Here is a 13,778-nt window from a genome sequence, read left to right as displayed (position 1 = left end):
ACTCTGAGAACTTGTTCTATGAAATGGTTCTCCCAGAATTCAAATTATTCATTGGGGATGAGATTTAATTCTTTAGTGACTTTTTGCAGCTTTATTATATTACCCTCTCAGCTATTTTTCCTAGGCAGGAAAACAGGTTATAGTTTGGGGAAAGGTGTGCTGCTTTACCTCATTTAGGGATTAGGATAACATCTACTTTCCATCATAGAGGGAAGTACCGATATCTTAATAGTGCATTAATAATAGCAGCATTACGGCTTTATGTGACAGGCATTTGATGATTCTGTTAGAAATCCAAACTGAGCCTGGTGCTTTCTTATTCTTAAGTTTGGTGATAATTTCACATATCTCAGCAAGTAATATCAGTTTTGATGATTTATTAATGAAGTTTAGATCCAGATGTGTGTAATTCAGACTACACTGTTTTTCTAGGCTGTCGGCAAAGGCTTCAACTTTGTCTACATTATGATAAACTACACTATATTCATCATGGATTGGTGGGAGAGATTTACGTTCTATGCAAGAGAGCTTTGGTCATTTTTCGAAGTGTCTGATTCTCTGTGCTTAAGAATTGAAGTTTCACATCCCGATATTGATAGTTTTTAAGTATATCGAACTTCCTTTGTAGCCCTATTGAGTGCTTGTCGGTGTTCTGGAGCCAGCATTCTGCCTGGTTATGTTCTTTTCATGAATCATTTCTCATCCAGAAATATGCCGGAGTTTGTGTGCATGGCACATCTACACAATGACAGCTGTTAATACAATTGTTATCTGATTTTCTAGGATCGAAACTGAGTCATTATTTTTTTCTTTTGATTTGATGGCTGGGGGCCAACAGATTCATGTACAGCAATCATTAGCTTTGTCCAGTTGACATGTGGACAAGATCTGGGTCCCAACATGGGTTATTAATTTATATTAATAATCCTTGTTGGGTTATGGGTTATTTTCATATTGTAAGTCCATTTAAAATAAAACTGGGTTGTTGTCAGAGCTGAGGTTGTCGATCACACTTATTTGATATTGATGTGCAATATTTTGTAATATCGCTATGTCAAAGACATCAGAGTCCTGCCACATTGCAGTATATGGGTTCTGGAGGTCCTATAATCACTATGTTCCTGGCAGCAGCAAAGTCATTGAGGGTTCTACCATTTCAATTTGTAATTCTGCTGTTTCAAGCTGTGCTCTTAGCATTTAAATCTCGCACTGCTTTGTTTGTGTCTAGAATTTCAGTCAAGTAGTTTCCAGTTACTGTTTGTTTGGAGAGTTATATATGGAGCATATTTTCAGTTTGGACCTCTAACCCATGATTTCTATGTTGGTAGTGGCAGGATTTACAGCTTCATTGTGTTCTATATTGAGCTTGACAAATATGATCCCTCCTCCAACCCTGGGTCTGTCATTGCTGTATGTACTAGGCATATAAACATATAGAACAAAAATGTTTCTTAATATAGAAAATTCTTCATAATTTTTTTTTCTTCACATAGCTGCTTTTTCAGAATGTTCTTGATGTTTATCAGAACTTTCCAACCCCCCCCCCACAAGTATAGAATATAGTTCCTGAAGCTGGTTGAAGGTACATTTCTTTTACAAGGATTACCTCAACAATATAGCATGTCATAAATTCTTGTGGTTTGCATACTTTGTTTCCTAAATGATTGGCATTCCAGAACCAAATTTGTAGAGAGTCTGGCCTTCTACACTTGTTAACCATTGGCTAGTGCACTAAGGATTGTTTGTGTATACCTCACAAACTGTTTATGGAGTCCTGGCTACTACGACTACAGCTTTGCTGGATTTGGTCAGGCATTAAGGTTCAGTTTTTTTTTTTTTTTTCCTGCAGGTTTTGAAGCCACTACCTTTGCATACAAGGCACATGCTTGGAGAGTTTGTTGTCGGAGTTATCAGCATTTGCTGTGGGTGTCCATGCAGTTGTTGATGGGGGGGGGGGATTTCTTAAGTTTACTTTTCTTGATTTTGGAGTGGCCAAGTATTGCTTGCACTCTGTTAGTTTGTAGGATGTGGTCTGCCACAATTGGCACATTTAGGTGGCTATTTTTGATTTTATGCGAGAAGCTATTGTGCGGTTTGCTCTGCATTTAAAGCAGCAGAAATCGGCCTCGTAGCAGCAATGTGACTGAATTTTTGACAATTGTGGCACTGTCCAGTTGATGTCTTCTGTTGTAATGGTTCTGATTTTATAGCCAGATCAGAAACTGTTTTTAGGTCGTAGATTTCTCAGTACTGTTTGCTCATTTCCACTAGGACAAGAGGCATGGCATTAGTCATTTATCTGCTCAAAGCATATGGCTAACTTTAATAGGGCTTAGTCTGCAGATTTAGAGATCTCTTATGACTTCCTCAGAGGTGACGGATTGTGTAATATCATGCCGTACCACTTTGAAGTTTTTTCACTTTTTAATGCAGATGTGGGATTGGATGTTTTTATTGTCTAAACGTTTAGTGAGTGCATAGCAGTTGGCTACCATCTCTGCATTCAGACCCCTTCATCTGTAAAAAATTAAGATTTTTGAGGGCTCATGGCCCACTTCTGTCCATTGTTCCTTGGCTCACATGATAACAGAAGGAACCATTTCCTTATGTTCATTTGTTTCTTCTTCTTCTGTGGGAGTTGCAGTTTCATTTGTTGTTGGTTCCTTATGTCATTTTTTCCCTTCATCATTTATCATTATTAAAGAAATACTCTGGATGAGAGCTAGTTGTAAAAAGTTTTTTTTCACTTGGTTATAAATTAAATTAAAAACACCAAGAAATTATATTCTTGAATAATCCTTTATCCAAGTTTATGCAAACAAAGTTTCCCCATGAAATATCTTCACAACTAGGTGGCTGATTGTATAAGCAAACTAAGCATAGTACTATACACACCTGAAAGGATGCACACTTTGCATTATGCAATTCAAGTAGCCTGGTCATGAAGATACTTTATACACAAATTTTATTTGATTACACTAAGGATAAAGGATTAAACAAAATAATTTCTTGGCATTTTTAATTTAATTAAGATCCCATTCTGATATTATTCCTCTACAACAACTGAGTGTTTTATGAGATGTTACTGTGATTGATATTCAACCCATTGATGTTACTCTCAGCAGTTTTTCTGAATGTTGCTGACATGATGTTACCGCAAGGATATTACCAGAATGTAGTCTCTTAACCTTTTTGGGAGATCCTAGCAGTCCTTCTAAACCCTTTTAAATAAAGAACGGTGACATTTTGCCTAGTGGCTTTTTACCTGTTGTATGGATGATCAGAAACACTGGTACATGTATACTGGTATCACATATCTTTCGTGATTTACTTCTGTTATCAAATGATATATCTAAGGTAGCAGTACATGGTTGGGACCCATAAATATTTGAGGATGAAGAACTCATGCTCAAGGGGTTTTTTTGTTTGGTACCAGAGCTCCACCGACAATGGAGCCAAGCACAGACACCCACTGACTGGCAAGCAATGACTGTACTCAGGAGTGGAATGCCAAATTATCCCAGATGCTATACCAGCACCGCAGTGAGCTTTGGGTCCCAATCCCAGACCATAAGATGAGAAACATACTGCAACACCATTGAAGTTTGCAGGTAAGCCCATTAAGATCTGAGACTACTCATCTTGCTGAAACAGAGGCCAAAGTAGTGCAAGACTACCAGTATTCCCCCTTTCTGGAGATCTAGAGTTTGCATTGCATAGCAAACATGGCAGCTAGGCACTGGACCCCAGTAATGGTAACCTGGAAGAAGAAGAAAGGATAGTAAAAAAAGAGGAAGAATAAAAACGGCCAGTAGCATCAATGGGAGGTCCCTTCCACCACAAACAGGTGACTCCCCTCCATTTACGTGTGTAGTCATTTAATCAGCTCTATGAATTAATTACATCAGTAGTAACAATATAAAATATGAAATATATTTACTGTGCAATAATAAATAAAACATACCTCATGTTCCTGGATTACATTTTTGAGAGAAGAATGAAATATTTCAACTGTATACTGATGTACAATGGGAGTATCATGTAACTCTGTATTGTTTCTCAACTGAGGACATAGTCTTCTTGCTACAAACTGGAACTACACGTGTGCACCAATAGAAACAAAAAAGAAAACTGATCTTTTATATACCATATATTATCGCGTATAATGCGAAAAATGTATGGTTAAAATTTATGGTCTAAAGTTAGGCGTTCGCATTATATGTGGATCTTAAAAAATATAACATCTTATTAGACTTGCACACACAATATATACTACCTAATGCCTATGCAACCAAATCTACTTGATCCACTCGCATTCGGCGACCGAGCGTGCATCATATGTGCGCATAAAGCCAGTAATGTAAGTAGTGCTAATATCCCACCCCCTTGGCAGGATATTAGCACAGTTATATCGGTTTAACCACAGTTCATTTTAAATATTATTCGTTAAACAAACCTAGCCTGAAAATGAGCCAACAGAAACAGAGTTTCTGTTGGCTCATTTTCAGGCTCATATTATCTTTGAGCACACTGTCTCCTCATAGGGATGTAAATCATCCCTATTTTGTCTAAAATGATACTCAATTTTATCCATTTAAAGGGATACAGACAACACTTTTGCTTCAGACAGCTGTATAAAACAAACTACTTGATAGAATGACTTGCAATTTCACATGGATGCTTATGACAGATGTACCAACTTAGAAAAAAAAAATCTTGCTGATAGTGTTGCCATCTATGGTTGAGGCCGAGAACTTTTCAGACCATCCTCGTATATGTTTTTTCCATTCACTCTTTCTTTCATTCTCCATCCTTCTGTACTGCACATGCCAATCGTTTCTCCAGTAGCTCAAGCCCAAGTTTTGTCCTGTGAGGAATCTGTGTAAGCATACAATTTCTTTCCGTGCTAACATCTCATCATCCACATTATTATTTTCAACCACTTCCTTCAAACTTTCATTCTCATTTTGTGCACTATCAGTCACTGTTTCCACTACATTCTCCAGATCCATAACATCAGTCACTTCATTCTTTTGCTTCTGACAATTCACATTTCTTATACTCACAAAACATTTCTGACAATTTTTTTTTTTTTTATTATATAACGAAACCTGTGGTGAATTCATCACTAAACACACACGTACTAACCACATTAATGACTATTTAATTTATAAATGTTTCATCCCAAGTATCTTGGGACATCATCAGTACAGTAGTTCAAACAATACTAGGAATGGCATAGTTAGTTTTTTTTTTTTTACACAGATCTTTATATAAATATCAACATTTAGATAAAGAAAGTGCTGAAGCCCTACTACACAGACCAAATTTAAACCGCAACAATGTTCTTACTATTCCTAAAGTATGGGAAATTGTCATCATACAAAATTGTGTAAAATGATCTTTATATATATATATATATATATATATATTATTATTATTTTTTTCTCCCCAGTTATATTTAATCTACTTCTATAACATGTTACTGCACGCATATTGAGATTCCATTGTAACCATGCGCCCTAACTGTATGTCATTCTTAGTATTGTTTGAACTACTGTACTGATGATGTCTCAAGATACTTGGGATGAAATATTTACGAATTAAATAGTCATTACTGTGGTTAGTACATGTGTTTTTAGTGATTTCTGACAAATATTTTATCCATTCTCATAGCATTCACTCTCGGCAATGAATACATTAAACATATTCCACACCACACTAAATCCCGCACGATGATATCCAAGCCACCAGCCTCATATCCATTCCCATTTGCTACAACTTATGTAATAGTTTTCCATGTGATATTTTATAATTTTATAATAATATGAAGCCTTAGCCTCATTATCTCTCTCTCTCTCTTATGAAGTGGAACAATTTTGCCTTCTTTTTGCTCCTTTGGAACTTGGCCCAATCTAAGACTCGCATTTAAAAGTTATGTCAGAGCTGTTATTAACTTCCTGGAACACTCTCTCAAGATACGTGGTATTATATCATCAAGTCCTACAGTCTTGTTTATATTGTTTACCTCCATTTCTCATATTCTCCATCAGTGGATGGGGAATGAGAAGCAGTTCTGACTATTTTCAAGTTCTGCATGAAGTTACATTCACAAGGATGAAATACTTTTTATGAATTGCTCATTTAACATTTCAACTACATCATGCTCAGAGGTTTATCATTCTACCATTTTCACTAACCAATATCATCCTTCCAAAATTATTCTTTCTTCTGCTGGCCATGTATCAAAAGAATTTCATAGGATTTTTTTTAGCCTGATTAGCTAACTGCTGCTCATGCAGCACCTCTGCTACCCTAACCAAGCAATTTATCCCTCTCATCTGTTCCTTGTACTCCTCACATGACTATTATCACTCATCTTATTGCCTCCATAATGCTTTCTTCTTCCAAATTACATGCCACATTTTTTCATTCACTTATTTCACACTTACCTTATCAGACGACTTACCCTTGGAATGCATTTATACATTGCCTCTGCCAGACAGTTCCTGAGCAGGGTCCAAGTACCATTAATCTCCTTTCCATATAATTTTTCATTTCTGATATAGCTGCAAGCATTCTTCTGAGTTTGTCACAATCACCAGCTTTTATAGTGCTACATCCTTTCTCACAGAAGTCCTTATGCAGCTGGCCACCACCAAAATAATCAATTCACAGTCATTTTCACCAACTGGAGGAAGATTTCGCACCTCACTTCTAATAACATCCGCTGATGACAAGCAAATCTAAGATCCTCATATATCTTCTTTTACAAATTGCCTAAGGTAGCTGTGTCTCAAAAATTCAAGAAATTTCATTCTTTGTCTGCAGATTGCATTTCTTCAATCAAATCGATATTAAATAATTAAAACAAACAATAATGATCACTCTTTGCTTATTACCCACACCATTCTGCCTATACATTTTCTTCTCACTGCTTTCAAAATTAATAGATTTACAGCAATATCTTAATATTTCATCCTGTCTACCTCTACCTCACACTATACTGTTTCAAAATCATTGCCATTATTTGCTCCTTGCATCTCAACCTTGGATGAACGTAACTCCTCTACTACCAGTAATAGCACTTGTTTTTTTCTGCCCTGTCAGTGTTCATGAAAAACATCATATCCCACATCTCTAGTCCTGTCAGGATGTCATCCTCATCAAATTACATCTCATGTTTACACCACTCCTCAGACCTTAATTTTCCCCCCTCCCACAAACATGGCTACCTCAGTCTTTTCTTGCTCATTCACACATCCACTTCTCACAGAGTGTCTCCCTGTCCACTCTGACTCCCACCATTTCTTTGTGTGATGCTTTCCTTCTCTCTTTCTCATTCATTTCACTCATATCACTCACCTCTCCATTTGTAAGCTCTTCCACATCACATCTTGCTTCCTGAGGGTTAATGTTTGCCTCAGTCATTACTCTTTCTTCCAGCCCAGCAAACGTTTCTCCAGTTGACCCACAAAACCCATTTGAATGTATCCCGACTCTCTTATACCGTTCCATCTAGCCTTCAAATTCATTCCACATGTTCATAAATGAACTCCTTTCTCATCGCACAGCTCTGCTAGTATACCATTCATAATCTTCACTTGCCATCTCAACTCACTATCATAAATTAAAGATACCAAAAAATTATAAACTTGGTTTATTCCTTTATCTAAGTGTAAGCAAACAATTGTGGCTGAAATATTTTCAGGATTGGGATAACTCATATGTAGAAGCTAATGACTCACATCACTTGCCTTAGTATCCCATAATGCAAAGAACATATCTTTGCAGATATATATAATGCTATGCATTATGGGAAAGGTCACAACCCAGACCTTTATTGAGGTGAAAAAGTAAAGGGTTGCTCATCATAAGCCTATTAGTATAGGGGTGCAAGAGAGCCTGATAGTATTAGGAGAAAGAAAAGATAGATAGATAGATAGATAGATAGCATGAGAGAGATAGAGAAAAGGCTTCAGTTCTTTTATATCATCATATAGCCAAAGGCTATCAGTTTTCTTTTTTCACCAATCTCATATAGATGAACAACCAAAAGACCAATGGAAAAAGTGCAAAGATGACTGATACCCAGGTGGTTAGCCCCATCTGGGTTAACTGCCTTGAGTTGGCCTTCTCTGCCTGGAATTGCTCTCCAGTCATCACTGCAATATAAGACCACATTGAATTAAGAGGATGGAACTATTTAAAAAACTTCTCATAGTAAAAATAGACAGAATTTTATCTCCCATGGGAGCCAGACCCAGAGGTGAAGTAATGCAGAAGTCATATTTTCATATATGAGTAGCCAAAAGGTGTCACACCTTATTATTAAAATACTCTGGATTAGAGATAGTAGTTGCAGAAGTTTTTCTACTTGGTTAAATTATAAATTAAAGATACTAAGAAATTATATACTTGGTTTAATCCTTTATCCAAGTAATCAAACAAAGTTTGTGCCTGAAGTATTTTCAGGACTGACTTCTGCATTACTTCAAACCTTAGTATCATCTCTGGGTCTGGCTCCCACTAATGAGACCTCAATAAAGGTTGAAACCTTTAGGTTTCAACCTTTATTGAGGTCTCATTAGTGGGAGTCTAGGTAGTGACCCTTCCCATAATGCATAGCATTATACATGTCCGAGGATATGTGCTTTGAATCATGGGATACTAAGGCAAGTAATGTGAAGTCATTAGCTTCTATATATGAGTTGCCCCAGTCCTGAAAATACTTCAGGCATAAACTTTGTTTATACTTAGATAAAGGATTAAACCAAGTACGTCATTTCTTGGTATCTTTAATTTATAACATAACCAAGTGGAAATACTTATATCATCATTATTGTATCTGGGCAACACACTGACTACCTTTCCTACTACACTGTTATCTTTTACTGATGATATTCAATCTCGTATTCTCCTTGCTACCAATGAAATCATTCACACACCTAATATCACTATCAACTGTTTTGTTCATTCAATTTCTTTCTTTATCTCTTAATTCTCATTCTACCCGCAGGAAAGCAAACCTTATGCACTTTGTCATTAGCCATACCTCTAATAATTGAATTCCCATACATGGTCACTCTTGAATCATTTCTCACCTTTTACACATTGCCATCTTTTATTTCAGTCTTCCATTTGTATCTGTAATCCTCCCCATTTCATCCAGCAATCACTTCACCTCTTTCACCCATTCTGCTTTCATATCCTGACTTACTTTCTTGCTGCCATTACTTTCTCTACCTTGTCAGCTGTGCTTTCTTCCTCATTGCCTTTCACACCTGCTATCTTACAGTCAGTTGGCACATTTTTCTCATATGCACCTCACCTTTACCTTCAAGTACCTGTTTCATACTTTCATTCACATTTTTTTTCACTATAATTTATTCCTCCAACTCCATTCTCTACAATACTCTTGATTTTGTTATGTAGTGAAACCTGTGGAGTATTCATAACTTAAACATACATACGTGACTACAGTACTTAAATTATTTAATGAGTATATGTATGCACCGAAAAATGTGAAGGATCTGTGGTCGGTCTGGCAAAATGAGAAGAAAGAAAATGTCGATGTATGTGAGAAGTGTCGGGATAGGCTGGAGCGTTTAGGAATGGAAGCTGACATCGGGACCGTAGCGGAAGAACTTCGGCGGGAGTTTATGAAAATTAAAAATGACCTTCATCTTCTTCATGAGGAAGTGGAAGTGATCGGTAAGGAGATACTGGAAGTTAAAGCTGAGTTTAATGTGTTAAACAGAGAAATTAGGACTATAGAGATTACTTTAGCTGAAGTAACTAGAACAGGATTACATATGGGTGAGTCTTTGGTGAATGATTCAGTAATAAATAGTATGGGAGTGATTGGGAGTCAACATAATAAAACCACAAGTGGCCTAGAAGAAATGAGATGTAGTGAGAGTGGGGGGGTAAGTAATAGAGAGTTGAGTAATGAAGCTGGGAGAGTCATGCTGAATAGTGTAGAGAATGAGGCCATGAGTGTGGACTTGAATGAAGTTAAGAGTGATAAAATATATGGTGATTCTATAATTAAGGGTATGGAGAGTGGTATGCATGAGGAGTGCTTGGCTGATGGGACAATAGAAAGAGTGGCTTTAGCAATAAAGAGAGGGCATGAAACAGACAAGATGATAGTTATGGTGGGTACGAATGACTTGAGAGGTAGTATAAATCGGGTAGGAAAAGATTTAAGAACATTATTAGATATTGTGAAGAGGAAAAGTGTCAATGGGAGAATAGTGTGTGTGCTGCCTCGTTTTGACAATTACGAGTTAAGTAGACGAGCAATGATAATGAATGATATAATTGCAAGAATGTGCAGAAAAAGAGGTCTGGAGTTTGTTGATGTTTGGAGTGTGTTTGAAGGGAAAAGGCAGTTGTATGCTAGAGATGGTCTGCATCTTAACATGGAAGGACATAAGCGATTGAAGAAGTTATTGTTTTCTGAACAGGTTGAAGTTATTGGGCAGGGAAACTAATATTGAAAAGGCTGAGTGTAAGAGAGAGAAACTTTAGCACTGATTGTGTATTTCTTGATCCTTATAGGCAGAATAAATTGCAGAAGAGAGGGGATAAAAATCGGCATAGGACTACGGTAGTTAGTGACTTATATATCAGTTCTAAAGCCGGTACAAGATCTAGAGGGAATCTGCAATTTTTGTATACCAATGCTAGAAGCATTCGAAATAAAAGAGAAGAATTTTTGGCATTAGTCAGTGAAATTTCACCAAAAGTTGTAGGCATTAGTGAAACTTGGCTGTCAGCAGAAGATGTGGTCACTGGAATTGAATGTGATGGGTACAGTATTTTCAGGGAGGATAGAGAAGATAGAACAGGAGGAGGAGTACTGTTGATGATAGCTGATGTGTTGCAGCCAAAGAAAGTAGTATATCATGATGATAGACATGTAAATGAGAGTTCATTTGAGGCAGTCTGGTGCGAAATAGTGACCAACGCAACCAAATATACAATTGGATGCTGCTATAGGCCAGGGAGTACGGGGGGAGATATTGAATTCATGCATCAGCAACTTAGTGCAATGAGTGAAGGCTTAGTGATTATTATGGGGGATTTTAATTATGGTGATATCAATTGGAAGGAGGAAATATCACGTAGCAAAAAGGAAATGGAGTTCATACATCTTCTACGAGATAATTACTTGAAACAGCACGTAACTGAAGGGACACGTGGTGTGAGAGTGTTGGACCTGGTTATTGGTTCAGAGGTTATATGCATAAGTAAGGTGTCCTCGTTACCTCCAGTTGGTGAAAGCGATCATGTGGTATTGACTTGGGAGGTTGCAAAATCTGTGGATTTTTCTATTAAGAAGGGGTATGTAAGGAACTACAGGTTAGGCAATTATAACAAGCTTTGGAGTGAGCTTGCAGCCATCCCATGGCAGAACATATTGCAAGGGAAAGATGTTAGCAGTGCTTGGGATAAAATCAGCGGGTATCTGAGGAAAGCAATATCAGATTGTGTCCCCATGGTCAGGAGGTCAAACAAGGCAGGCATTAGATGGATGAGCAGTAGTATCAAGCTTGAACTGCAAAAAAAGAAAATGTTATGGAGAATTTACAAGGAGAAGGGCGATCAGAACACCCATGAGCAGTACAAGGCTCAAGCTAGGAAGGTTACCAGCATAGTAAGAAAAGCTAAATCAGATTATGAGAAGACCTTAGCCAAAGAGATCAAAGGTAATCCCAAAGAGTTCTTCCGCTATGTGGCAAGTAAGAGGAAGAATGACTTCGGAAGGATAACCTTAGTGGGTGCTGATGGTATTGAGGTGACAAAATCAGATGTAATAGTCGAGTTACTGAGTGATCACTTCTCAAAAGTCTATCACCCAAGTGAGGATATCTCTATACCTATAGCAATACCTAATGTGAGAATTGAAGCTAAAGAATCAGAAGTATTAAATATATTGCAAAACTTAAATGCAAACACTGCGGTAGGCTTAGATAGAATATCAGCTCGGGTGTTGCGTGAATGTGCAAATGAATTGTCAACCCCTCTTACCTGGATATTTAATTTAAGTTTGAACTCTGGTATGGTCCCTAGGGAGTGGAAGTTAGACAAAGTGGTTCCTTTGCATAAGGGTGGCTCTAAAACTGCGGTATTGAATTACAGACCAATCACCATCTCAGGAGTAGTGGTAAAAGTATTGGAAAAGTTGGTTAAAGACAAAATTCAAGAATGGGTGGATCAGGATATGATACTCTATAGAGGCCAACATGGTTTTGTTAAAGGTAGATCCTGCCTTAGCAATCTATTAACTATTCATAATAGAATAACATCAGAGTTGGACAAAGGAACTGGCTACACAGTGGTACTTCTGGATTTTGCTAAGGCTTTTGACAGGATACCCCATAGAACACTGTTACGCAAATTGGAGCAGATGGGAATGGATATTAAATTGGTGATATGGATAGGAGAATGGCTCAGGGAGAGATACCATAAGGTGGTGTATGGAGGAGCCGAGTCCAGAATGAGGCAGGTGACCAGTGGTGTGCCTCAGGGCTCTGTGCTTGGGCCAATGTTGTTTAATTTGTATATAAATGATATAGGAAACGGCTTAAAGGGAGATATTCAGTTGTTTGCTGATGATGCAAAGTTGTGTAGTGCAATAAAAAATCAAGCTGATGTTGAAAGTTTGCAGGAGGATTTAAATAAGCTGGTAAAATGGGCAAAAGAAAATGGATGTCAGTTCAATGTGGAAAAGTGTAAAGTCATGCATTTTGGGATTAAAAGATTACCAGCTGTGTACTACATCGATGGAAAGGTACTCCAAGAGATTGATGAGGCTAGGGACTTAGGGATATTGGTAGATAGGGAGATGAAGTTCAGAGGACACATTGCTAAGGTGTCCAAGATTGCACATAGGATTACTTGGTTGTTGAGGAACACACTGACATCCAGAGATAAGGAGGTTATTATTCCCCTTTATAAAGCATTGATACTTCCACATTTGGATTACTGTGCTCAGGTCTGGTCACCTGGATTCCTTGGAGATGAGGAGGCTGTGGAGAGGGTTCAGAGAAGAGTGACCAAGTTGGTGAGTGATATAAAAAATGCTCCCTACATTGATAGATTGAGAGCTTGTGGATTGCAGAGGTTGGTTGATAGGCGAAGAAGAGGGGATATGATAGAAACATTCAAATTACTAAAAGGTTTTTATAGGATTGATGCAGGGGAAATGTTTCAGCTGTGTGATAGTGATGGAAGAACAAGAGGTCATCTCTGGAAATTAAAGAAGAGTGTGGTTAACAAAGGTGTCAGAACAAGGTTTTTTGCCTGGAGGGTGGTGAATGAGTGGAATTCATTGCCTGACTTAGTTGTGAGCTCTTCGTCTGTAAATGAATTCAAGAAGAGATATGACAGATATTGTTTTGCTAGTTTGGGTCTCCCGCGATGAGTCTACTGACTCCATGGAGATACCCGTAATAATAATAATAAAATATTTCATCCTAAGTATCTTAGGACATTGTCAGTAATTTCAAACAATACTAGGAATAACATATAGTTAAGGCGCATGCTTACAATGGAATCCCACTATGTGTGCAATAGCGTGATATAGAATTAAATTAAAATATATCTGATAAAAAATAAATTAGACTAAATTAAAATAAAATAAGACAGACAGGGAGATCTATTAGTAAATGCATCTCTGAACATCAAGACCATATTCATCTTATCAAACCACACAAATCTGGCCTAGCACAACACAGAGTTGAAAATCTAAACCATAGATGCAGTAG

At 37.4% G+C, this 13,778-nt stretch overlaps 1 protein-coding gene across 1 annotated transcript in view; it reads right to left on the bottom strand.

The window, feature by feature from the left end:
- Window positions 1-13,778, bottom strand: part of LOC150092333 (Fanconi anemia group A protein homolog) — a 388,676-nt gene that overhangs the window by 83,142 nt on the left and 291,756 nt on the right. The window contains exon 27 of the mRNA XM_090415063.1: window positions 3,965-4,096. Coding sequence (XP_090271189.1) covers window positions 3,965-4,096 — 132 coding nt within the window. The remainder of the gene's footprint in view (window positions 1-3,964; window positions 4,097-13,778) is intronic.

Source organism: Typopeltis vanoorti, chromosome 26 (assembly GCF_054136105.1).
Source record: "Typopeltis vanoorti isolate ZY-2024b chromosome 26, IOZ_Tvanoo_1.0, whole genome shotgun sequence".
NCBI classification, from domain to species: Eukaryota; Metazoa; Arthropoda; class Arachnida; order Uropygi; family Thelyphonidae; genus Typopeltis; species Typopeltis vanoorti.
The sequence above is the reverse complement of the archived record's forward strand: the minus strand, read 5'-3'. Positions and strand labels throughout refer to the sequence as shown.